The sequence below is a fragment of the Parus major genome, chromosome 1A, assembly GCF_001522545.3.
Source record: "Parus major isolate Abel chromosome 1A, Parus_major1.1, whole genome shotgun sequence".
In the NCBI taxonomy this organism is placed as follows: Eukaryota; Metazoa; Chordata; class Aves; order Passeriformes; family Paridae; genus Parus; species Parus major.
Window position 1 is genome coordinate 23,279,004 of NC_031773.1, and position 27,311 is coordinate 23,306,314.

The 27,311-nt window shown below is 38.7% G+C and overlaps 1 protein-coding gene across 7 annotated transcripts in view; it reads right to left on the reverse strand.

Annotated features, from left to right (window-relative positions):
- The window catches only part of MET (MET proto-oncogene, receptor tyrosine kinase), an 89,691-nt gene that overhangs the window by 17,022 nt on the left and 45,358 nt on the right, over positions 1-27,311 (reverse strand). For all 7 annotated transcript variants that reach the window (XM_015628897.3, XM_033514456.1, XM_015628905.1 and 4 more), the window contains 8 exons: positions 26,346-26,519; positions 20,866-21,026; positions 19,579-19,681; positions 19,241-19,377; positions 16,711-16,884; positions 15,721-15,820; positions 7,374-7,592; positions 1,596-1,742 (listed from right to left, as the gene is read on the reverse strand). In XM_015628897.3, the coding sequence (XP_015484383.1) occupies positions 1,596-1,742; positions 7,374-7,592; positions 15,721-15,820; positions 16,711-16,884; positions 19,241-19,377; positions 19,579-19,681; positions 20,866-21,026; positions 26,346-26,519 (1,215 nt within the window). The remainder of the gene's footprint in view (positions 1-1,595; positions 1,743-7,373; positions 7,593-15,720; positions 15,821-16,710; positions 16,885-19,240; positions 19,378-19,578; positions 19,682-20,865; positions 21,027-26,345; positions 26,520-27,311) is intronic.

Consider the following 27,311-nt stretch of genomic DNA (forward strand, 5'->3'; position numbering starts at 1 on the left):
TGTACATTGAAAAAAGTAGCCCAGCTGTCTATAATGTGTGTCCTTCTGGCATAAATATGCTGTAACATCAAACCCACTCTCTTGTTGACAGCATGCTTGCATTTTAGTTCCCAAGGTCACGTGAGCCTGTCCCCTGCCAGCTTCTAGCTTGCTGACAGTTTAAAGAAACAAAACAAAACAAAAAAACCAACCCCAAAAACCAACAACCAAACAAACACCAAGCAACTAACGGAGAAAAACTGTTTTAGGTCACACAGCACTAGCTCAGTCAGTTGGAATGTATTTGGCCATCTTTCCTCTTCCTCCTGTGGAATTCATCCCTCTGGGTACTGTAATGATGGATTTGCCCGTCAAAAGAGCAAATTTTCTTCTTCGCTGGGCAGACTACAATTTCTGAGTCTCCTTGCCAGTAAACAAGTAGAAACCTTATTTAACCCCTTTATGTTTTGTTCTTTTCTGTGCATGAAACATGTCACACATATCTATTTCTTAGAGGTTAAGAAAATATCACATAGTAGAACTAATTGAATGCAATGTTAGTCCTGGCTGCATATGTAAAAATACAACAATTTAACTGAATGCAATCTGTGCACAAATGTTATAGGAAACTAGGCACTTAGAAGTCTGGGAGACCTACACCAAAAGGAGAGCTGCATCTAATTTTATAGTTTGTCTGATGTATCCAAAAGAAAAATACTTGCTTAAAAAAAAATTAATATTAAAATAAATCTTTAGTTACCATATTAATAAATCAAATTAGCTATTACTATTTACTTAGATTGCAGTAGCACACAGGAATATCATTCACAGCCCAGGATCCTGTGAGATGAATGTCATAAAGACATAGAAAAAATAGATGTCCCTGCTTCAACGAGCTTAGACTTTGATCCTAACCACACTTACATGACCAGCAGTCACCACTGTTTTCAGTGAATCACAGTGCAGTTTCATAGTTTAAAGGTAAACCCATTCCAATGTCCTTTTTTATGTATTAAAAAAAAATACAAATGTACTGAAAAATTTATATCTTATTCTATAAATCAGTATGTCTACAATTTCAACTTGCAATAGCACACTGAACGACTCTAATGAGACCACTTTTAAAGCAATGACTCAATCATTTGTCCTAAGTGTCTTCTTCTTTCAAAAAGAATTCAAATGAAATTATAAAATGCAGACAAAAAAAAATATTTTTCAGGAAATATTTGATCCTCTTGACTGCAGCAGAATGTTTTGTTGAAAAAAGGGCTTGTGAGTTCCCAACTAAAACTACTCTATCTGTTATAGCTTCTCATTCTTCCCCACGTTTCCTCTTGTGTTTGGATTAATAGCTATAATTTTATTTCTGTGCTTAGTTCAGGTCCTACTTTGTGCCTAAGCCTCCAGAAGATCTCTGAACTAACAGTTAATAACAACAATGACAATCATATTTATTTTAAAATAGCTGATATTATTTGAGTTTCCATCCCAAACAAACAGGGATAGAGATATCCCTGTAAGCAGAGGCTTAGGCTTAAATTTTATTGGTTCAATAGTGACACTGGAATAATAATAAAAATGGCATTAATATCTCTTGTGTGGTGTAGTTGCCTCACCTCTATATTTAGCTCACTGTTGGATTTCAGGAGATCGCTGGGAACCGTACACAGAATTGATTCTGACTGCAGGAGAAGGTTTTCGCAGCTTTTATTTCCCACTTTTAGCACCTCACCTTTAACAGCTTCTGAATCAATATAATTTCCCTTGGAAAAAAAAAAAATCAATTTCATATTACATAACCATCTCATAAAAGTTAAGTGGTTACAAGCTTGGAAAATATTTTTAATGAAAAATAAATTGTGAAATAAAAGACTAATGCGAATTTACACTGACCTGTCAATATGCATGTACAGGCTTATTTCATGTAAATGCAATGTTGACAGACAGGTCAGTGTAGGATGGTAAAGTTTACAGATAAAATCTGCTGTCACTAGCACTCATACAGTTCATACAGACTTCTGAAATTGTAAACGTCTGAGAGATTAAGCCAGTTGGTCCTGTTTAGACTTTTGCATAATTTGTGCAAGAAAGAATACATTATGTAATGCTTTTGTTTACACAAAACTGGCATTATATTATCCACAAGCTAAAGGCATTGCAAAGATTTTGTTTTGCAAGTGGTTATGGTAGCAGAAGTGAAGCTTTCAAAAAGAAGTAATTAATTATAATAAAACACAAGTCTGTTAAAGTCATGTTCCACAGACCAAAATGGAAAAACCCTTGGGAAAGATGAGGCATGAAAAGTACACTTCTCACCCAGAAAACCTGCTCTCACATCCCAGACTTGGATGAAAAATAATTCCTTCTGTTAGTGACAGTAGAATCCAAAGGCCAAGTTTAGGATCTTTTGAGCTCAGGATTGCATCTCTATTTAAGAAGCTGCCCTAGCCCATGTACAGCCCAGCTCAAGATGAAAGAAGAGGCATATTAAGTGGGATTAGAAGGGGAGAAGGGAGTATGGGACTAATACAGGCTATTTATATGGGCTGGATGTGGGAGCTTTCTATGAGAAGGGAGGAAGGCATCACAGCTGACACCACTGTGAAGCCTTGTATATTGGAAAGGAAACAAGAATTCCATTCTGAGGGGCAAAAAATAATCTCACTTTGGCATATGTTTTAGATCTGCTACAGAATGAGACTGAACCCTGGGAAAATTGTAATAAATGTATAGGAGAAACAGTTTAATGTCCTATTTCGATGGCAAAGCTACACCCCAGGTAAATGCTTTTTAATTGCTGGCCATAAAAGTCCATTTTGCACTCAATCTTCTGTCCAGTTGAAGCCATTCTGTTTGGTGTTAAGTAAGAAAATATTCCTGGGCCAGGGAGCATATGAATGCTTATTGCTTATTAGTGTGGAGACTTGTGGCAGATTGTAAGCCATTTATGTTCAAATCTTTCCTCTGAATGATGTACCTCAAAAGACTTGAATTTAATTCTTCCATCTTCAGGATAAATATATTCCCCTGGAGAATGTGGTTGAGTGGTCTCTTCCTCTACAACAAAGCCTAGAACTTTTTCTCCACCAAAACTGATGGAAAAAAATACTGATATTTCCTAAGGTGGTCTTTAGTAAGTTATAAAGATGGTAGCTTTCATTTACTACTATGACCATTGTTACCATTAATATATTGTAGTTTTAAATATATTCATTATGATATCTAAATATATTAAGAGTTTCAAAATGCTTTCAGCAGTGGTTTTGCTCTTCTCAGGACAACAGAATTTGCCTACGATTCTAAGGAAAGAAGGAAACTGTCTCCAGTGAGAACTGGAAAAAAAATTTCCTCTTTTCCAATGTGTATTACCCCTTTCTTGGTGAGCAATGCCTTTGGATGCAATCTGGAGAGGTTAATCTTCGAGCTGTACTGGGTAGCTGTTGCAACCTGATAGCACAGCCACCTCACAACTTTAGAGAGATGGGAATAACTTGGGGAAATGTCTAAAGGCAGGAGAAGAACAGTAAACTAAGGTATGGGAATTCTGAGACTGGTGTCAGAAGCATTTTTGAGGCTCCTAAGCAGAGTGAGCAGGTTGACTTGGGAAGAATGAGGAATTGCTGCAGCTGCAGAGGTTCCTCTTCAGCTTGCTCAAAAATATCAGTTTCCATATTGCTCTCTTTTGGACCAGGTTTTGAGAGTAACAATTTTCTATGTGATGTGAAAGAAGATTGACAATAAAGTGACCTATAAAAAGGCAAGAAGATTTCTTTAAGATTGTCTCATAAAAAATGTGTTGCACTGGCTTAGGAATAGGAGCAGGCAATTTAGTAAGCCTTGTCCTACTCTGAGTTTTAAGACAGAAGTGCCAGAGCACAGCCAAGATCTCAGATATGCTGTACAGCATACCAGTTGTTACACACTGAATTACAACTGTCCTATGTATTTCTCTAGTGGAAGATTTGTATTTGTAAATATGCTTCAGTTTCTGGTGGCCCATGCTGAGGCTTCCTCTGGAATAACTGAAGAAAGATGCTTTTCTTATTTATTTGTTGCTTAGTTGTTTGTTTGGGGTTTTTTTCCCAGCTAAATGCTCTGGGCTGTCAGCAGCCTAGCCTGCAGGTCTGGATCAGTGGCTTCTGAGGGAGGCAGCAAGTGGACTCTGTCCTTTTCAGCAGACTCAGCAGTGAAACACCAGAATTTCTCCTGCCCTGACAACTTTCCACGTTGGCAGGAGATGGAAGCACTTCTGAAGTGGTGTTTTCATGGTGTTAAAGCAGAGTTGTCTGGTACCACTCTATCATGACCCTTCTGACTGGGGCATTGTGGGCACCAAGAGATTTGAAAGAGCCACATACTTGGCAGAGGAAGACAGTGATGATGTGGGATGTTGAGAGGCTGGCACTGAAGACAAGGAGGACTGGCATTTGTGGCACACAGTGCCCTGACTGTGTTTTAAATAGAAAACCTAATGTTTTCTTGTGTATAACATTTTCTTACAAAAACATCTTGTGGTCATGAGGAGAAACCAAACAGAACATTTCAATCAGTACCCACTGTCATTTGATAAAAGCCAAATATGTCACACTGGATTAGTTAGATTGAAAAACTTGTGATAAAAGCTCCCTCCGCCCCTCTGAAACTAATTAAGAAAGAGATAAAAGAACTTTAGTTTGGTAGAACAGACTGTTCACTGAAGCAAGCTGCCATTTAATTTCATGCTGAGCTTGCTTAATTACTGCATAAAATATGATCATGAGGCATGTAAACTTGTGTGTGTGTATTTCTGAATGTGGGTACAGGGTGAGGGAAAAGTGATGCCAATATGGCTTGTAATGCTCTTTTGGCTCCTGCCTATAATTTATGAAAGTTGTCTCACTGTTTTGATAGAATCACCCCACTATAACTAATTCCATTTAGAGGAAGATGCTAAATTGGTGCCTGTTCATGCTTTGTTCTAGGAGACCAGCTTTTGCTAATGCTGTTCTCCAGCTGGTTGTCAGGAAATAACCAGGACATTAGGCTCAGGGAGTCATCTGCCTTGGGTGCCATCACTACAGGTCAGTAATACAATATTGTGACTCTGGTAGCAATGACAATCCTCAATCAGCCTTTCTTATCTAAAAGAGGCTTCTATATACCAGAGACTTCTTCAGGGAGAAAGTAGAGTTTAAAAAACCAACTAATTTTTGACCCTCACTGTCTCCAAAGATTATAAGAGCAAGTCCTCATGGATACACTTCCAGGCAGAGGAAGGACAAGAACATGACTGGGAACAGCCAGCACAGGTTTCCCAAGAGCGTGTTTTTCCTGACCAGCTTTCTGTGAGTACAAGACTGTCTCTCCAGATGAAAGGAGAACATTGGACAAGTGGACCTTGGTTTTAGCGAGTTTTGCATTGCAATCTGTCCTAGCAATGAAAAAACTTAGGATGGTATGGACTGAATGAATGGTATATAAAATGAGTGGAAACCAGACTGGACAGAGATCAAATCTTCATTTGTCAATGGCTGATATTGGGACCCATACTGCTTAAAATATTTTTGACAACTTGGACAAAGGTATAGAATGCACTGTCTCTGAGTTTTCAGACAATATCAGACTTAGGAAAAAGACTGATATATTGGACCACAAAGTGAAATTAGGCAGCAGTATGCCAGTTTAGTGATGAAGGCTCAGCAGCAGCAAAGCCAATAGATTGAAGGAGATTGTTCTGCTCTGATCAGCACTTGTGGAGCCAAGCCTTGAGACTTGGGACAAGTTTTGAACCCCACAGAAAAAGAGAGGTACTGACAAACTGGATGGAGTACAGAAGAGGGTCACTGAGCTAGGAGGTGAACTCAAGCATAAGACACACAATGCAAGGCTAGTGGAGCTGAGTGATTTAAAGCTGTAGAATCTCCCTTCTTGGAGATTTTCAAAACTCACTTACACAAAACCATAGGCAGCCTGACCTGATTTTTAATTTAACCCTGTTTTGAGCAATGGGGTTAGACTATGAAGACCTCCAGAGGTTCCCTCCAATCTACATGATTCTGAATTTTTTTCCCAAATTAGTCCTCTTTCCAACTGGTTGATATTCATGACCTGGAAAATACTGGAAAACACTGCTGTCATTGCACAGAGGCACTGAGCCATGCAGCAGCTATATATTCCCAGATCTCTGCTGACCCGCACACCAGAACTCTTTCTAGCATTTCTCCATAACTGAACAAGAGATTTGCCCTGCATTGAGAAAAAAGTGATTGTATGGCTAAGAGCTCCAAGCAGAAAAAGCAATGTAAAAATTAAAAATCAGACCAATTTTTCTATGATATTTGCCCAAGAGACTTTGCAGAGATAGATTAATATTCACAGTTTGACTGGAACTCAGCATGGCTGACAGGATCTCTGAAGTAATCCTTCTGATGTCTTGCAGCCCAGAAGTTGTACACTGGACCATCTTGGAATCAAAGACCTTAGGGCTTCAATATTTCTTCATTGTTATGGGGGAGAAATTTTGGCTTACAGAGTTATGCAGGAGTTACACAAAAAGATGACTCAAGCATTAAGACTGATTGTCTTCCATAAAACATTTTTATCAATTATATTTTATATAAATTATAGATATCTATGTAAATAACATATAAATACCAGTAAATTTTCATAAGTATTCACTGTAAACTAGAAATCCCCATATTTATATCTTTTCTATTTAATACTCAGAAAAAAATAGACTTCAAGAAATTGAACTCTCACAAAATGGATTTAACTTTCTCCACAGCACTGTAGTATAGAGCAACCTGTACTATTGAGGGCCCAAATTCCTAAGAGATGCTTCTCAGTGCTATGTAGGCTATTCTCATTGCACTTTGAAGAAGCATTCAGCATCAACTTTGCATTTTTCATGGATCCATAAATATTTAGGCTACAGCAGTGACTGATCCTCATGAGTGACTTTGTGCACAGGCCAGTTTCCCTCAGCTCAAGAGAACCAAGGAAGCCAGACCACATCTTTTGTGAGGAAGGACACATAACCATGTGACAGTAAGAGCCAGGGCTTGTGTGCAGACCACATACTTCAAGTTCTGGACTGCTGGCCATGTGCAATCCTGAGCTGGTGGTGTGGCTTATTGCTGTCAGAAGCTCATGGAGGGTGGTCCTCCCATGAGGACAAGGAAAGCCCCTCTCCCACTTCACCTGATGACAACAACCACCCTGGTACATATATCTTTGTTTTCAAAGCGTCTTTTAAATTGTGACAACTGGGCTTGGGTGAATGCAGTACTGAACACAGTGCTCTCTCTGCCCTCACTTCCTTGGGGCTCCCTTTATTTCATCAAAAAGTCTGTTCCACTCTGTGCTGCTGATGTGCACTTGCGAATAATTGAAAAACTTATTTCAGCATTTCTTACCTTAATTTCCAGAACATTTTGGTTGCCTCTTGAGATGAACACTGTCTTTTCAAAATGCTTAAATACAGGATTATTTACGTAATCAAAATCAAAGTACAGGGAGCTGACACCATCAAAAATAAAGAACACTTTGGTTACAAAGGGTGGTTGGAGGTTGAAAGCTTTCAGTGAAGGTGTTGTACAGCAGATTATCTCTGAGCTAGAGCGGTGGCTACATGCCTATAAGAAAAAAAAAGAGGTAATTTTAGTATGTACATGCATAGGAAGTCACTGGTTAATGCAACTTTCTTTAACAATTCACATATATTGAAAAAACAAACACCAAGGGTCTTGTTCTTTAACCAAAGTGAAATTGTGATCAGTGCTACACAGGGTTTATGTAGAGCTAGGAGAAAAATATAAAATCTTCATGTCAATGGTGTTTGCACTCTTGTTGAGGAAATGTTCAAGTAAACAAGCTTCCTGGCCTGATTGTTCACAGCACTTTTAAAGTAAATATTTTGCATATAATTAATGGAAAATTATTTCCAAAGCCAAAGACAATCAGGAGGCTAGCCTGGTGTACTGAGAAGCCATAGTTCAGCTTACCTAGCTTGTTACAGTGACTGCAATATCGATTTCTCTTTCTTTTTCACTACCAAAGCAATAGTAAGGGGCCAGAGGACAAGTTAAAAGCCAACAATGCTAACTGGAACAGAGGAAAACAGAAGTAAAGAACTGTTTACCTACAGTGTATCTTAGTTTCTATGTTTCCAGAAAGGCAATGTGGATTCTGTGAGAAAAGTCTTTGGAGCCAAAGCCACTCTGGATTCTGGGTCACAATAGCTCAGCAAAGTGTATCTTCTTTGTAAAAATATATGTTCAAGGCCCCAGATGTGTGGCATTTGGTGCCTAGGTACACAGTCATGCTGCTGAGAGTGCTGCCTGTGGGACATGCTTTGTGGGACTGAATATTGGACCAGCAGGGATAGATGTTTGCCCCTCACTGCAGTGCAGGAGCTGCCTGACAACAGGCACAAAGCCACCCTTGCCTCTCAGTGTTCCTTATGATGACCTGCACTGGGGGACAGCTGCTAATGCACCCCATGATCAGAAGACCTTCCAGAGGATGCTCTGTGCTATGGGGATATGATCCAGTACAAAATGCAGGACTTGTCTGAACTGCCTTGGCAGTAGATAGGGGGACAACAGCTCATTTAGAGTGGATTTCATCTGATCCTCTTTAGACAACAATCTAACCTTTAATTATATTAATGGTTCTCTGCAAGAGTCAGCTTTGGACTGTGAAGGTTTCCACAAGAGTATGTTGCTTATAATGTCAACAGCACACCTCCAAGCAGCGGTGGGAGGCACAGGCGGGACTTTGCCGCGCAAACTGCAGAGCAGCTTGTTTGCCATGGCATCGTGCGCCCCTTCCCTGCGCCTGCCTTCCATCCTGCCTACCAACGATACGCTTGAAGGACTTTGGCACAAACAGAGTTGCTTCAGCTCCACAAAAGTATTTCTCTTCCAAGTCACAGACCTTCTGTGCACTGTGCCCTGAGAGCAGATCAGACTTTTAATTTTTTTTAAAAAAATATAAAAGAGCGCATCTGACATGTGTCCCAGAAAGAATGGGGCTAAGCTTCTCATCATCATAAACCTTACATTTGTTGTACAAGAGATTTCCTTGGAAGATCAACAATGCTCTTGAATACCTTTGTGCATCCAGAGAAGGCCAAAATATATATTCTTCTGTTTTGTTTTTCAAAATAAATTTCTTCTCATTATCAAATGCTGCCTGAAGGAGCTTTGAAATTAGTTTAAATTAATGAAATGTAATTTTGCTATTTCAAATCAGTGACATAACCACTCAGGCTGTATCAGCTATATACCCATATTAACTTGAAAAGTGGGTTTAAATTAGCTATCTGCAAATCAGGGCTTTTTGTTATCACCGCAGCAATTCATGTTTCTGTGAATAATATTGTGAAGTCTTGAATCTGCCAAGGAAAATATTTTCAACATTCTGAGCATTACAGTTTTAGAGCTCCTACGTGTCTGTGAGTTGTGAGTTCTGCACTCAGTTAAATATCTTGGTGGAGTTCTCTGTGATGCTAATGGGACTTGCACCTGTGTATCTAACATCCCATTTATATTCCTAGCAGAAATTCAGAAATATTTTTGTAACCCCCATGTCAGCAAGGTAAACTGTGGGACACAAGGTAAGGCAGATTTTTGCTCCATTTTCTTACAGTATCAGACTGTTCTTTTAAATACCTTGTTATACACTACTGACCATATCTTAGGCTTTGTTCTATCACATAGACCTAGAAATTAATTTGAATTAGTATGGAAATACTAATATGCATCATTAGTATAATGGATGATCAAGCCATTCTTTTCCATGATAAATGAATATTTGTTAAGATATCTATCATATTGTGTTGATTCTTTAAAAGGATTACTAAAGTATATATAATTATAAACCCAAGTATGTTCCAAGTAATCATTATATTTATTTGATTAATGTAAATTCATTAGACTCTTTATCTACTGTAGAGTAGCAATGTCCATTAAATGAATAGCAGTGGTATTCATAACTTTGTTTGTGGCTATCTATTAGAATCAGATACTTTACTTTATCAGGCTGGTCTCTGAAGCAGAAGCTTTCAGAAAATGATAAGAATCTAATAATACTCTTTGGAGGGGATGCAATGTGACTGATTGGTAAGGTCAAGAAAAATCTTATTTGCAATGCCCTTATTGGTACATGATTTGACATGACATTTTTACCTTGAAATTGGTTTTAGCAATTGAAGAATATGACGATTTAGTTTTCAAGAAATATTGGATTGAGGATCTCCAAGAAAACCCCCCTAATTCAATCTATTGCCTTCTCAATTAAGACACTGCCTATCACCCAGCACCTTTAACTTTTATTTAATTAAACTTTAAAGTACATTCACTTTAAAAGCTAAGCTTACATTTTTCTTGTGACAATAACCTACATCTGAAGACAAAGAGGAAGGAAAAATATAAAAATTATGGAGCATTTCACAAGCATAAGTAAATGGTATACCCCAAAGGGAATAATAATCCGTTGCACAATGCATATGACTCATCACTTAAGGTATGTATTCTTGTTCCATTTGTAAAATATGACCCTTGAGGCAATTAATTCAAACCTGACCTACAGAACCTGAACTTCAGTGCCCAATTCAGTTTTGTTTTTTTTTTTTTATCTGATAGAACAACAGGCAAAATATGAGGGAGAGACTCTGATTTCCAGAGGTCTCCCAGCAGCTGACACAGATTAGAGAGGGGCAGTTGGATGTGCATTACAGGATCTGCAGCTGTCAGAAAGCAGAAAGGGGCCAATTTGTTCTTTCATAAAAAGTAAACTTTGGAGTTCCAGTGAAGAATGAAAGATGAATGAAGTTAAAGACAGACCTGGAGACTCTCCAACCGTCTTTGCCAAAGGATGATTTCTTAATAGAAAGAGAAGAAAATACAGGTCCAATGTGAGGAGAAGCCCATTTAGAAGACTTTTCTATGTAAAGCAGTGACACTCAAGCAGCATATCCTGAGGGTTTTTCAGAGAATTCATTGCCTTTTGCTGCCATTTCAGGTGATGGATTGGTAGCCTTTTTATTTTAGATTTCTTCTTGGATGAAGGCATAGAAGATGATATTTGTAGTCTATCAGATCATCAGACCAGAAGGTCTTGCTCTGGGGTCTGAGAGCCAGCCCTTTGCACAACATGATCAATACTGACTGGGGGTCCAAATTCCTCCCTGGGCTTGGGATGCTCACTGTACCTTGTAGCACTGCATTCCTGGCACCCTGGTGATGTCACACAGTGGCTTTTCCATGACATCCCCTGCTGTACCCTTTCCTTGGCAGGAGATGTGCATGAGCTACAGATTTGGCACAGAAAGACAGACAAATTTTCCCCTTTGTAGGGGAACTCTTCACTGTGGCTTCTGTGGCAGCTTTGTGCCATGGAGTCAAGACAGATAGAGGATCCAAGAATAAGTGGCTTCAGACAGTGAATCATGAATATCTTCAATAATCACACGCTCACTATCCACACTTTACAGGGAACTTGTTTTATCATTATTTAATACATCTGAGGTAGACACTTTTGAATTGTAGGCATCTTGATGAATATGAGTATGGATTGCTTACAGACTTGTAAACATTGAATGAACTTTAGAGTATTTTAAAATTGTCATGTAATGCAGCAGGAAATGGCACCTGGCAGGTGAGAAATTATGGAATGCTGAAGAACATTCAAAAGACCGGTTACTGAAGAGATAATTAAAAGTCTGTGGAAAGAGAAGATCTTGCATAGCTACAGGGTCAGTTGTTGAAGGTCGTGTATTAAAAAATGCTTCTCCTTAGTTTTGAAGCCTTGAATATCTTGGGACATTCATTGTTAGAATAGATTAGGCAGTGGGAATATATAACCAATTTGATTGATAGATGGAATATTAAAGATGCTACAAGAAAAGATCCCCAAATGACCGCTTGTTCACTTTGGGGGAATCAATGCAAACTGCAGGCTTTCAAAGAAAAAGACATTATTCCCAAGTGCTTCAGAAGCAGAAGAATCATCTAGCATGACTTAGAGCACAGTTTCCTGATCAAACACCATTCCAAACTATGCCTAGGGATTTTTTGCAGGCACAATGGAGGGAATGAGCTGCTTCCCTGCTTATGTGCCTCACACAGGAACTGGATACGTGAACAGAAGTGAGAAAGTTTCTGTATTCTTATGCATTCTCTAGAGCTCTTGGGAATTTATGCAGCACTGCCTAAATTCCTATTTTTTTCCTTAGTCAGAACAAATGATAAAAAGAACTCATGAAATAGAAATTAAAAAGAAACACATTGCAATTATTGAAACATATGGTTCAATACATTTTTTTCACTCATTGAAATGAATTCAAAGAAGGCAAAATGTATTATCTTGACAGTGTTAACACAGAATGTAATATAAACACAATTAGTGTGAACACAGTACTGAACAATTTTAAGGAAATTTCAATAAATATGAAAAGAATAATGTAAAATAGAAACAAGTAATTTTTTGCTCTATAGAATAAAAAAATTCAGAGATACTAAACTACAAACATGAAATCTGAGAAGCTCAACTTAAATGTTTTTTCTACAGGGGGCTGGCATATTGTGCCCAAAACTTTTCAGTGTCAGTAAAATTACTTTTATAGGAAGATCTTCCAGAAAAACTTTTGCATCAGTTGCACCACTCACCTCTACCACCAGGATGGAAAGGGTCAGAGAAAAGCAAATGCCCCAGGGCGTGACTGCTGGCTCTCCTCCCTGAGACTTTGGGATGAAGAGCATCCCCAGCAGCTCCTGCTGTTTACAGACATGACCCTCCACTTATATTGTGACTCCATCAGGACTCTAGGGCAGAATTAAACCTGAGGACAGAGAGCTGCTAGGAAAAGGTGAGACCTGTTTTAAATTGGACACCACCACCAGTTCTAGGCAAATGGAAAAGGGTCTGGGAGATGGGGGAAAGAATGAGAAGAGCTCTAGGGAACAACATTTATCAGGAGAATTTGAAGTGGTTTGGTTTTTTAACTGGAAAAGAGGGAGGTTGAATCATAATTTAGTGCAAATATATAAAATTAGCAGGAGAGACTGATAATCTGTTGCTTGTATCCACAGAGGGTTAAACAAGAAGATAGGTAACTAGCCACAGGATTTGGGTTAATTATTAGAAAGAAGTCTTTCCAAACCACTAGGTAAGCAGGTAGAGCAGCTCTCTCTAAAGCTTGTTTAAGCAAGATTGTGAAATGTCTTTCACAAGGAGCTTTAATAACAGCCTACACAAGTATCTGTTAGGCAGTGGTCTGTGTACATTTGCTCCTGGCGCAGGGAAGTGGGCCATGCTAGGCTGTTGTGGTCCCTCCCAGCTGTACTTTCCTTTGATGCTTTGGGATGTGTTTCAGTGCTGGCTTTGGTTTTCCCAAGAGCCAGAGTTTCTGAATGCTGACAAAAGCAGCTTCTTGGGGGAGGCTAGTGAGAGAAAACTGAAAAGAAAAAAGGCTTAAATAACAATTAAAAAAATGATTCATTTAGCTATCCACTCCCAAACTAAGGAAGCAAAAAGACATTTAACCTCAGCTATAGAATTTCTTGAGCACTTCTTTGGTCTGTTCAGGACAACAGCTTGTCTTCTCCTTTATAAGTAGGATAGTTGGTCTGGATCTCTGCTGGAAATAGTTCCTCATTGTTGTTTATTTTTGTAATGACTGCATGAAATATTGGGGTTTTTTGGTATATCCCTCATGCAGACAGCCCAGAACTTCTAGTACAGAATGGGTTAGACTACAGCCACAGGCATCCTCCACCTCAGAAACTTCCTCTGTTACACAGAACAATCTTGTTTTGCCACTTATAAATCTTCCCTTTCTGCCTTAGAATTAATACTCTTCCTTTAGAAATGTGCTCGAGGTAGAGAATAGTGGCAGGACAAATGACTGCCACAGAGGCAGGGAAGGCAACGGAGTGCCAGAAGCCTTTAATTTCAATAAAGAAAAAATACATTGCTTGGGAAATGTCAAAGTATAAACCACTCCAGATTATAATCCATTTGAGGTTATATTCCACATTTTGTGCAGGGAGAATGAACATGTGTACAGCTGCTCATACACTGGGGCAATTTCTTAAGAGTTCAAGCAGTGGCAGGAGATTTGTTTGTTGGCAAATGTCAAACACACCGCAAGGTATGAAAAGGAAAAGAATACAGGAGATAATTCTGACTAAGTCATGTCTTTTTTCAACAGCAAGTTAGAGGCAGGATGAAGTCAAAACATGGCTCAAAGGCAAGGTTGCTCCTCAATATTTGGGGGAGAGAGTAAATTCTATGGTGTTTATTGCCTGGAGTTGCCAGCACTTTTGGATGGTGGATTTCTTTAAAACTTCAGATCTTTCAAATCTATTCAGATTCGAAGAAGCCCTAAATATTTGACAAGCTATGCAGTATCAGGGCCTGAAGAGAAGCAATATTGCATATTCTCACAGGGGAACAGAAAAAGCAAAGAATGATCTTTACACAAAGCAAAATCCCAAGACCTGATTTCAGCAATGATCTTTTCCTTCAAAATCCTTTGTGCTTAGAAATAATTATGCTCACATTACTCAAAATCTAATAAACTTTGAGTTTGGTAGATTTCAGTGAAAGGTTTTATTTTCTGACTGATGACTAAAGTGACTTTTTGATAACACTTAACACTGTGTTTCATTGGAAAGGAACTGATTTTTAGATTAAAATCTGAACCCATTAAATTACAAGCCACGACTACATGCTGCAGAAATTCAGGTCCTGACACTCATAATATTATACAAATTAGGATCATGAAGAATATGATGACCTTGAAACTATAAAAGACTGCAAATTTGCAGACATACCATTTAAAATGCATTGAGCAAACCTAGATCTAATAGTTAGAATTCAATTCAGGAAACAGCGTATGATGATCATTAGAAATAAGCTGAGAATATGAACAGTAAGTAGCATGTCACAAAGAGTGTAGGTCAATTTAGCTTCAGTTAGATTAAACAAACCTTACAAGATAAGAAAATGTTGGAGATTCAACACAAATGTGTCGACAAAAAGCTTACAGAAAGCAGTTTCAGTAAAACTAGATGACAAATACCATCTTTGCCTTATAAGAATTAAAGTAGATCACATGGTCATATCTGTGTTTAGATTTGGACACTGTGTAGTGTCAACTCAGGAGTACAAAAAAGAAGGCTTACATCTCTGACTGACCTGTTTTTTAAGCAGAGGTACCAAATTGCAAGAGCCCAAACCCATCTTAAAACTTAGTTGCTGAACTTTTCAAAGTTAGGACAGATTTCCCCAACAGGGATTTTGGCAATCAGAAATTCTGAAAAATAATACTTACTTTTGATTTTATGTATTTACTCTTCCTCTTCCTTTGATATATATATCCACAGTCACTGCTTGAGTATCACAGGAATGCTTGAACTTGTCATGTAATCTGACATACGTATATTGCATTGCTCTGTGTTTAGTTACTGAATTTGTATTGTTAAATTGAAATACAAAAATCTTATCAGATACTGTACTAGTCTTATTTCTTTGGAAAACATTTCTTGGAAGCAGTTGTTTTATTCTCAGCTTAATTTCAAACTTGTTTTGAATTTTGTCTATACAGTGAAAAGAGTCTTTGCAGAAAACACCAAAATATCAGTAGAAGCCCCGAGGTTTCAAGGCGAAAGTCAAGGTATTTTGACTGAAAATTCATAACCATTCACCACCCCAAGATGAAAAGATAACAGATTGTCTTCTCTAAGACTGACTCACCACAGAGAAGTTCATTCCTAGTTTAGGTACAGTAATCACCATCTGAGGAAAGCACACTGAGTTCAAGTTGATTCCCTGAGCTGTGATTGTACTTCCACCACTAGGAAAATTTACCAAAAGAAATAAAAAAAAAAAAAAAAGGAAGGAAAAGAAAAAGAGAAGATAAGTAGGATAAATAAATGCTGTGATAATGTAATGTTAATTACAAATTATATTTTAGAGTAAATGATAACACAAAAACAGAATTAGGGATATATTGGATAAATGCACATACATAGCTTTGAGCAGTGAGATCATTTTTCTGGGAAATAGATTTTACATTTATTATAACACCTAATCAAAAAAAGAAAAGAAAAAGAATTTTTGAAACTGTGATAAGCCAGGGTAAAAACCAAAAGTATATATTTTAAAAGAGGTTGCTTTTTTTGTTCTTAGCATTTGCTAACTAACTTACTGCTTCCAGTGGTGCTGTAAAGGTGTCTGTTTTACTGCTGACATTTTTTGGCAAAGGCAGATGGCTTGGATTAAAGCTACTGAGATCATAAATATGTCACTTGAAAACACACATATACTACCATACATATATATTCATAATATTTATATAGCACAGGATTTAGACTATTTTAAAGTTTTTTGCTCTCCTGAGTCTGCTGACTTGTCACACTAAATGATTTTCCTCAGCACTCAGTGTAATGTCCAGACAGAGTGTAGGAGACAGGCTTAGCTGTGCAGTGGGTATCTCAGCAGGACATCACAGGTAGGCTCAGCAGCAGCTAGGAGTGAAATCACAAAGAGAAAAGAGGCACCCTTCCCCCTTCTCCTTCACCTCTGAAAGGAAATGATTTGCCCTCTGCTACTGCACCATAATAGAAACAATTGGCATTGAAGATAGAGATAAAAATGCAATTTCTTTTGATAGATTGCTGAGCAGCATAGTCGTTCTTTGTTCATTTGTTACTTTTCTTATTTCTATAAGAAAATTTTACTCACCTAAGAAAAGATTTGGCTGGATGAATTTTTAAAACAACTGGGTCTTCTCTGTATGTGAAATGTCTGCTTGTGTCTCGAATAGCTTCATCGATTTCCATTCTCACACGATATTCCTGGGGAATTTGCTGTGCTGGAGTATAGCACTCTACAGTGCTCGCCGATATGCTGGGAGGACTGAAAACAGATTGCTTGTCACCATTATAAAACATGTACTTGGCTTAAAACCCTGTTCTTTACTGAGCCCCAATATTGCCTAAGGATCCGTTTGTAAAAAATGTCATTGATTTTCCTGCTGGATAATCAAATTGCAACAAGTAAGCATGACTTAAGGTAGAAACTGCAACAGCGTGGCTTAGGCTCAAGATTCATTTTAATTCAATTGACTTGCACCTTGCCTGATGGAACGTGTTGCCCCAGTACTGGTGACAACCCCATGAGCCCTTGAACCCTGCAAAGGCAGCTTCCAGCCTGGAAAACAAGAGCATGCTCCACGTTTAAGGAGAATGACTTAATCTGCCATAACCCAAGGATAATGCCTCCTTCAAATCCACAGGACTAACTCCGTGTTAAAAGCCTGAAGTAAAGGTGCTCATGTGGGATGTACCAGACACTGAGGGGCAGGCAGAGGCAAGGAGAAAGAAGAAGGAGAAAATTCAAGAACAGCTGGCAGAATTCAGCACATCAGCAGAGTCCCCGGGATATTTGCCTTTGCCTTGCTATCATGCTTGTCTGTGGAAGTCCTCTTCCTCCTGTACTGGAGGGAGCTCAGTGGGTGAGTGGGCAGCAGAAGGATCCTGAAGTTTGAAGCACATGAACTGTGGCCACAGGGAGCAGGGCACACCAGAGACAAGGCTGGCAACTGACTGGAGAAGCAAATGTAACTCTACCAGCTGGTCTCAGTGATTTGGGCCCAAGAACATCTATGGGCCATCCAAGTGAGGTTGTTCTCATAGAACACAAGAGATGGCCTCCCAATTAGACCAAAGGGACATTTGCTACAACTTATGAAGCTTTCAGGAAGGTGGAATTCACCATAAGGGACAGTGATTCATTCATCTGTATCTGGAAGCTTTTTAACATTTCTTGAAGGAAAGAAATAAACCTTGCTCTGGTTGCCCTCAGAACCGGGGAAAGCTTCCTGTTTAGCTAGAGAAACACCTGCCCTGAGAAACTGGTTAAGACATGCATTAGAAGTCTCCAGGCAACTTGGCTAGTGAGAAAGAGGGGTGCTGGTGATGTTTACTGGGTAAGTCTCAGCTATTGTTCAATACCTAGAGGTACACCTGACCAACATCTGCATCTGAGCTGGCTGCTGTCCCACCCCCACAGCAGATGTCTCATGATGAATCATTTCCAAAAGGTTTATGTATTTCTCCATTAGCTGACCAGTTGAGTTGAAGACACCAAGAAATGCAACCCTAACTATTAAGGAACAGAAGTGATGAAGATCTTTTTAGTGATCAGACTTAAAAATCTAAATCCTTTTTCTTGATTTAGTCAGACTTGGCTGTTTTGATCAAGAGCATACAATAAATCATTCACCAGTAAAGAATAAATTTCATCTCTCCTGGCTCTGAGTCTTGCATTAAATAATAGGCTACTGCTTCCCCGTGGTCTCCACAGTTTAACCACTATGACTTTCCATAATCACTAGATGATGCTCAAATTTCAGAGGAATTGCTGGATATTCTGTTTCTGGAACACAGAGAGGCAGATTCTGCCCTTGTTCACAGAGGTGACAATTCTGGAATCATCCTGCTGTACCTAAGCACAGAACCAAGTAGGATTTGTGCCATGGCAGAATGGCTACCAAATTCAGAACTCTTGTCTGCCTATGGTGGAGAATCTGTGCTTGGTATTTAACATTTAAATGCAGCTGAGGCTGAAGGCATTTCCACACAGAACACACCAAAGATTTGTGACTGAGCTCCTACTGGATCCAGTACAGAGACACAAGAAATTCTGGCTTAAACCTCCAAAACAATTTTCTAAATACCAGGAAAAGTCCCAATCTGATGCTGCCTCTGTTTTGTAGGCTGTTCACTGATAGCAGTGAAGAAATAGTGCTCCTCTGCATGGGAGAGACATTGTCACACTGTCAGGTTTCCACCCAACAAGGCAGTAGGAAATGGTAACTTGCATCCACTGGCTGCTCACTGGCAGCTGCTGCATGAACAGCAGTTTTGCTAATACAAGAGAGAGGGCTGAGTGTGTGGGAATCAGGGTGACAGAAATGATGGGAAATAAGCAGTTTCTTGTCCTTTAGAAGCTGATTTGACACTTCTCTATGCAACCTTTTAATGAGGTTAATGAAGACATTTCAGAATAAACAAGACTTCCAAAGAATTGTAGTTCTTCTAGAAACATTTCAGGTATCCTAAACTCAGGATAGATACTGCTTATTGTATAAATTCCCCAATGAGTGACACAAGGAGAGGAAAGAAAATGTTTGAGTTTAGTTTTTTAACTCCAAGGCTTTTAATCAAGACATTTCACTATTAAAGGCATTGTGTTTTAGTTAGTACATTACCTTTTCAAAGTGCACGGCTGCTCACCAACAAAAATCCTCATGGATTTCCCACTGTCTAGGTATTTGCCAGCTATAGTCAGCAATGTTCCTCCAGATTTGGGGCCATAGGTGGGAGATATACTTGTTATTACAGGATTCTGAAGGGAGGTAAAAATAAAACCAGTGGAGTATAAAATTATTTTCAAAATGTCAAAAGGAGGACTTAAAACATTTATTAACTTTTCCATGAAGTAGAAATAAAGCCAACATGAATACAGAATTTACCATGCTGGATTGGACTCATGAGAAATTAATATTAAAGCTAATTTTGACTATAAAGGTTTAATCATAGTGCTTACCACATATGAAAATGTATTGAACAGTGTTTTGCCACGTCCAACAGAAACACTACTGGATATATTAAAACCTGGACTTTTTGCTGCAGGAACTGTGCATTCCAGCCTTCAGAAAACAAGGAAAAAATGGGATTACATTTTTTTCTGATTGATTTTTCTTCATATTAAAATAGAACCACTTTAAATTCATAATGATGAGGAATCCATACTAAACAGATCATCAATCTATGTGCCTCACTGACATTTTAGAAATAACAGCTAAAAGAACTGTGGCCCTCTTCTTTAATAATAAATACAAACACTGTGGTCTATAACACTTGGCCACAGAAAATAATTTTAGTATATCATAGACATTTCAGAAAAAAGAAGCATGATAGAAAAAACAAATACCTCTATTCAATGGCTGATTGTTTTTTTTAAATTTTCTTTTTAGTTTCGAATTTTGGCAGACAATAGCATTAGAAAAATGAATCATATACACAAGTTTGTTGTTAAAAATTAAATATTACCAAAAATTAAACATGAACTTCGTCAGCAGCACGTGTCAATATATAATATTGTATTCACATAGTCTCATATATAATCTAATCTCCTTAAATCATCTTGTTTCCATTCAGACTGTTCAGAATAGCAGTTAGGAGAGTGCTCAGCACTTCTGGAGCACTTGCTGGGGTATCCCCACTGCTACGTGTGTGAATAGAAAAGCTGTACCATGACTTGTGCATTGCTTTGGTGGTAGAGAGAGGATATTCACTGAACTTGTATTTCTGCAAGATAACAACTACTGTGACCTCTGCCTTAAACTTAAGCCATTATCCCAGTGCCTCAAACACTTATTTCTGAGGAGGAGGAGAGGTGCAGTTGAGGGTCATAACCTTCTGGATGTCGAAATACCTGCATCTTCTCTCACTCCTCTCCAGCAGCTCTACAGATCAGGAAGACAGAGGTGACATAGCTTTGCCCAGCAGGATCCCAGCCAAAGGAACCTGCCCCCTTTTCAAACCTTTGAATAGATTCATTCTTGCCAGCTTCCACAGAAGCATTTCCACAGCAATTCTGAGACAAATCAGAAAAACTGGTGCAGGAGCTATTGGCATAAACCAGATTTATTTCATCTCCATTTTGAGCATTGTTTTTCTCGGGGAGTTTATTAAACCACGGGATTTTTTCAAATTTCAAATTTCAGAAGCAGAGATGATACTTATAGGATGAATGTTTGTACTTTCAGAAAAATCCATAACACATAAAGAATATCTGCATAAATGGAAATTAATGTTTTAGGCTTCTTACCTATTTTTGTTGCTAGATTTTGCTTCCAAAGGACAAATTTGTCCTCCAATATGGACTACTGTATTTTTTAATTCAAATCTATTATTTTTGCTGAATCCAAAGTCCCATCCACACAGCGTCAATTTTGTCCCGCCTTCTATGGGAGCTCTGCTCGGGAGAATCTGTTAAAATAATACTGTGTTAGTTGAATCAGGTTTTCTTGAACTTCACTTGGAGCTAAAGAATGGGAAAAGGAATAATTTTAGAAAAGCATTTCTTTTGGTGGACTATGTCCTAGCATTCATCTTAATTGTTCTTCACCTTTCATTTGACACATTATGAGCTTTCTATGACAGCAGCAATAAATAACAAAACCTATACTAGAAAGCTTTGAAAGATAGTGTTTAGGGGCACTGAACAAGCTGTGCATTGTAATAGTCTTTTAAGTCCTGCCGTTCTTGTCTTTCACATCTTATTTCTGGCGTGTTAAACATACAATATACTTATTTTGTTAGAAGCTGAATGCTGAACACAAAAGAGCCCCCAAAATGACCGTTTTTTGTCAGCTTGATGAAAGTTTGGTTCAGAGTGAAGTAGCTTCAAAGACACCATAATCCAATATTGCGTTGACTGTGATAAAGTTAACACGACTTCTGCTATTCTTTCCTTAAATGTTTTACATTTGGTCACCTCTAACTCCAAGTTAAAAATAAACTGCCCCTCAGAAACACAGAGACAATCTACAAAGGAAATACTTTTTTTTTTTTTGTGTGTGTGTGTGTGTGTGTGTGTGTGTATTGTAAATTGTCCTGTAAAATATAACAATGGTGGGAAAAACGTAGGAACATTATAGAAGCCTTACAAAACTCAGTAAAAGTACTGGATAGTAGTGTCAGTAAAAAAAAAAAACCCAAACCCACCAAAAAAACAACCAAAAAGGAAAGACATTAGTTCAGGAATTATGAGGACTTGCAACAATACTGCACAATTTTGCAAACATACCAGTACCCCTAGACAAACAAAAAAGAATGAAAGGAATGAGAGACTGAATTTATACTTCTGATTATAGTGCCTAAGTATCTTAAACTTAATGCTTTAGTGATAATAATTTTGCCCCTAAAATGCAATACAGCTGTGTCCTTCAAAGGACCCGGCTTAATTTTCAAGCTGAAAGGAAAGTGTTTGAGTGATACTTGGCTATTATTTCATCTGGAAATCCAGTAAGACAGCACATTTCTTTTCAACTCTCTTGTAGCTATACTTCAAGACTCTCACAAATGAACTATTGTAGATAGAAAGGCAGCTGAAGAATACTTCAAAAGAATTATACCATATACTATATATGGGGAAATTTACTGCCCTCATTAGAAACCAGACGAAGAGTCTGATTTAAAATGCACTGGAACCAGGAGGAACCTTTCCTTTTTTAAAGAGCTTTGAATCAGCTCTCAGTGAGCAAAGAGGGAACCTATGCAGGAACAGCACTTTTGTACAAATCTGTAAAAAAGGAGCGATACTCACATAGGCCTATGACACACAACGGCATCTGTGAGCTTGGAGCCATACTGGGCTACACTCAAGTTTAACTTCTCCTTATTTCTTTGGAATCTTCTTCTTCAAAATCTGGATTTGACTTCAGATTCTAGTTTTCCACACTGCTCAATATCTCAGCACATTACCTATTTTTGCAATAACAAAACCCTAGCAGAAACTGGAATTGCTCTGGGGGTACAGGATGTCCTGATGGTTTGTACAATACGTTGACAGGTGGCATTGAAGAGTTTGAAATGTAATCTGCAAGTCAGCAAACTAAGGGCTTCACAAAGCCATACAGAATAAAATCTGAAGGTACCAAACATGTTTTTAGTGATCTTACATGGCGAAAGAAACCTGTGATAGAAACCCGTGGGCCTTAATTGAGGGATAGCAAGTATTTACTACATTCTGTCAACAAATTTAGGAGGCAAGACCTCTAAGTAGATAGCAAAAAAATAAATAAATAAAATCTTGAAGTTTTGTTTTTAAGTTCTGCAGAACTCCCTTGTTTTTACTCAAGATTTATTTTTGTTCCATTTGTTCTGTATGATAAAATGTCTGAAAATCAAATGTGGTTTTCCAGACTTTTTCTTGGGAGAGTTGACAAGAATGGACAGTGAACATCCTGGTCTTTGAACTGAGATATATGTAGGCCTCTTCTGTGTACCTTGCACTGGTAGTAACAGAAAACAATCAAAATGCAAACTAGTTATAAATGCTATGAAATGTAGGATTAAAAAAAAATTGTTATCTCCACTGATAATACAGAGCAAGTCCACTGCAAGGCCTGTCATTCTACTGCTCTCTGAACTTTTGGTTAAGGGATAAAGTTAACTATCTGTTTTTGGAAAAATTAAAAGCATTGTGTTTTCCTTTTATTTATATTGACAGCTAATATCCACTTATATATTAATACATTTTTTGGAATAAAATATCTACTTATTAAAGTTTTATTAGCCCACTCATTTTAATTCAAATACAAGAACACGTACAACCACATGTGAAATTTCCAGCAAAGCCTCCAAACTAAATCGGCAGCAGAAAGCCTGATGTTCTTGATACGTCTGATACAACAGCCAGCTAAAATGACTCACTTTAAAAACAACAACAAACCATGTCAGATTTTTAACCACAACAAAGAATCAGAAGGGAGACCAATTTATTTCTTCTTTTACACCCTTCACCTTTTAGCGTGACCCGAACGCCACGCACAGATGCCTGCAATTTGTTCCAGCACCAAGTGATCTCCGAGGAGACTCCCTCCCTGGCCTCCCTCTAGAACTGCTCGTGCAGGCTGATGAAACTCCTCATTGTTGGCAGAGGCAGTGGATGGGAGCAGACGGGGAGCTGGGCTGTCAGGGGATGTATCCCAGAGTCTGCCCTACTGTGCTATGTCTGGGCAGACCTGACTGCTCCTCTCCAACCCACAGCTCCAAGGGAAAGTGCTTAAAGCAGGGAAAAGAGACAAAGGATCCACAGGACTCCATGGGAAAACACTGGGCTTCTTCTCTGCCTTCCCTCCTGAGAAGAAAAAATAGATTTTTTTTTTTCCCACTGTACACCACTCTGTGTAACAACCTGGGAAAATGTCATTGAAGACTTAGTTAGCTAACATCACTGGACCAGACCCTCAGAGAGCAATCTGTTCCCCTCAGGTTAAAGCGATCATATGACATATCTCAAGCAATCTGTCCCTCTGAAAGCTGAAAAATATTAGGGAGAGGTTCGGACTGAATTTCAGATACTATGCAAAGCAGGTCATCCTCTGTTTGTTAGGAACAAAACTAGCTTGTTTCTTACATTTTATGCATGTGAGTTTAAAGACAGATCAGAAGATGATGAATAATCTATTTTATATTTTGTTCAGTAATCATGTTAAATGTCATGGTCCAGTAGAGCATGAAATTTGTCTTAACAGCTAGCAATCCAATGGATTTAAGTACCCAGCTGCATTTTTTTTCCTTACAAACCTTCTGGAAGCAACTTGTACTAACATCGGCATGCAGTAATTCGAGATTCACTTTAAGATCCATCAGTGTCACAGATCCATATTCATTACAGGGGCAGACTGGGCTTGTGCTGAGCAGGCTGTGCTGAGCCACATGGGGAAGGGGAATGCCTAGCCAGCCTCACACCTGTCTCCACTGCCCCAGGTCTGAGCTGTGCTCCCCTCCCAGCAACCTCACAGGGACTGCAAAGGCGGCTGTGGGGGATACACCTCTCGGTCTGAGCACCTGTGCAGGGGCTCCAGGCTCTTGGTTCGTAAAACTGCTGAGTGAACACAGGCAAAATTGAAATTAAAGAGGGCTACATGAGTTTACCCCTCTGAAAATTGGAAACTAAGCAGTTCAGAGCCTGAGAAATATTGTTTGAGCCATGGAAATATACAGCCACTGATGGACAGTTTTTGAATTAAAAAACATTAAGGGTGCCTGAATTCCAGAGAAGATGAAACAAACTGTGCAGGATAGATGGGTACCTTGGGCCTGCAGAGATACAGAAAGATGTATAAGAGCTAATTCTTACAGTATACCTTTAAATTGGTGATTCAATCTGATACAGACCAAGGTTGGAAAGGATGATTCATTATCTAATATAACCTTTTTGAAATAAATGTGTTTTTTGTATAAAAGAAAAGTAAACTATTCACATTCTGCATGAGTAATTTTTATGCATCTCCTTTGTCTTAAGTGGCCATAGAAAGGGAAGCAAACTGCTCCCCCCATCCCCCCTTGTATTTTCTATCCATTTGGGGTTTGATTCCTATAATTCTTAATTTTTTTTTCACTGAATTTTGCTTGTGTTAATCCTAAATTTTGTGTCTGAAAGGTGAATATGGAAAAAACCAACCCTGTAAATGTGTTTCTATACTTTCTAAATTAGTAGCAGTTTTGCCTAAAACTTTAAAACTTAAAAGTATTGTTGTATATGAAATTGTATGCCTGGATGAAAGAAATACATTATTTATTTAAAACCCACTTTTTTTCTCCCTAAGAGTTTAGCATATCAAACTTTCATCCCTGTATATAAGTTGTATTCTAAGAAAGGAAAATATATTTTTAACTACACGATGTAGTTTAAATGCACTAACACAAGTGAATGGGTATAAATGCTACCAGAAATTTTATGCTTGTCCTTCCCTTAGATTTCTAGTCCATCAGCTGCCCCACAAAACAGTTATGTCACACTTGACACGGGAAGATTTGGTTCCACGTACAGTACAAATCCTGCATTAACCATATCTAAATTAGAACTGGAGCGTGCCAGTGCAGCTCTCTGCTCATCTGTGCTTTTTGTTCTCACACACCCTTGATGAGCTTTGGCCGGCTGGCAGCCGCCTCTGGCTGCCCCTGTCCTGGGGGAGCAGCTACAGGCTTGTTCCTCATTGGTGCCAAGTGGGCCCATGGGAACAAGGAGCCAGGGAGGGATATTATGGAAAACCAACTCTGCCAGGAGCTTGGGTAGGGGAAAGAGGGGGTTTTTCTCACAAAGAAACACCAGGCTTTCCTCCAGCACTGGAGCCAGCACAGGGATGGATGAAGAGTGGGAGCCAGAGACCTCCTGTGCTGGGTCAGGCTGTGGTGGCTCTAGGCAGGAAGTGCTTTCCTCCACTTTTGTCTCCGAGAGAGGTCTAAGAGGAGGGATGCTCCTTCCTGTGACTTTCCTAAAAGACCCCTGCCAGGCTGGCTCAGACCCATCTTGTTTCCCCATCAGAAGTGCTTTGTAGGGCCAGCAATCTCCCAAGGCTTCTAAGGTTGATCAGACAAACCTGTCCATCCATGAGCATCTCAGCCCACTGTACTCAGGGAGACCATGTACATTCAGTTAGAGGATTTATGAACATCGAGGCTGAGGGGAAGTTGAGGAAAGCTGACAGTTTATCATGATTATATGAATAGAAAATGTCTACAGAGTGCAGACTCTTCTTCCTTCAAGAGACCAATGTGAGAAATCCACCACTTTACCTCATAAACCCTCGGTAAGCAGGTGTCCTGGGTCCAGGTGTTGCTGGGGCACTCGGAAGACCTGAGGCACTGCTGGCTGCACCAGCCACACTGCATGAAGGCTGGTGCCAGCAGGCACTGGCTGCAGGACCTGAAGTGATGGCAGCCTGGCCCCTTCAGCGGGATCTTTGTTATCTGTCGATGGAGAGATATGATGAACACATCCTCTTAATACATACACTAAGTGGCAAGGAGAATCTCTATTTATGCATAGCATGCTGGTGCTACTCAGATTTCAGATGTGCAAGCCACAGTTCGACTTCTCTTTAGCTCAGTAATTATAGGATCTTATAAGTAATTTAACTGACATGATTTTAAATTCGCTTGGGAGAAACCCTAAAGGCATCTTAATGTTATATACAGTTACTACCAGCATCTGGTGTTTACAGCAAGATAGCATTTTTTGCTGATGGAGAAAGAAAACATCAGTGTGCTCCTCCCATTCTGTATCTCCGTGTGCCTTAGCTTATACATTGGTAAAAACAGGCATGATGGCTATTTCAACTTTGGTGAGGCTGATTAATATCTGTGGCACACTTACAGCATGTGACTGCCCACGTACTTGTTTTTTAACACTTATCATCAAAAAAACCCTATGCTTTACCTAAAATACAAGCTAAAATTTATATTACTTAAAATATCAGGATAGTTATGAAATAGTCACTCTAAACATGTAAGAATTTTTTTTTGGTCAAAATATTAAAATCAATATATAATTACATTACTATATAAGTGCCTCATACTTTATACTTCAGGACCTTCCTTAAATTTTGTACATTTTCTGAAGATCACTCTTATAAATATCTCATACACTTCTAGTAAATGATTAATAACAATCTTTATGGCTGATGTATTTCTGTAAGTTCTTATAGAACTCAAGGGGTCAAATTATTGCTTATGATTACGGTTTAGGATTATCTGTAATAT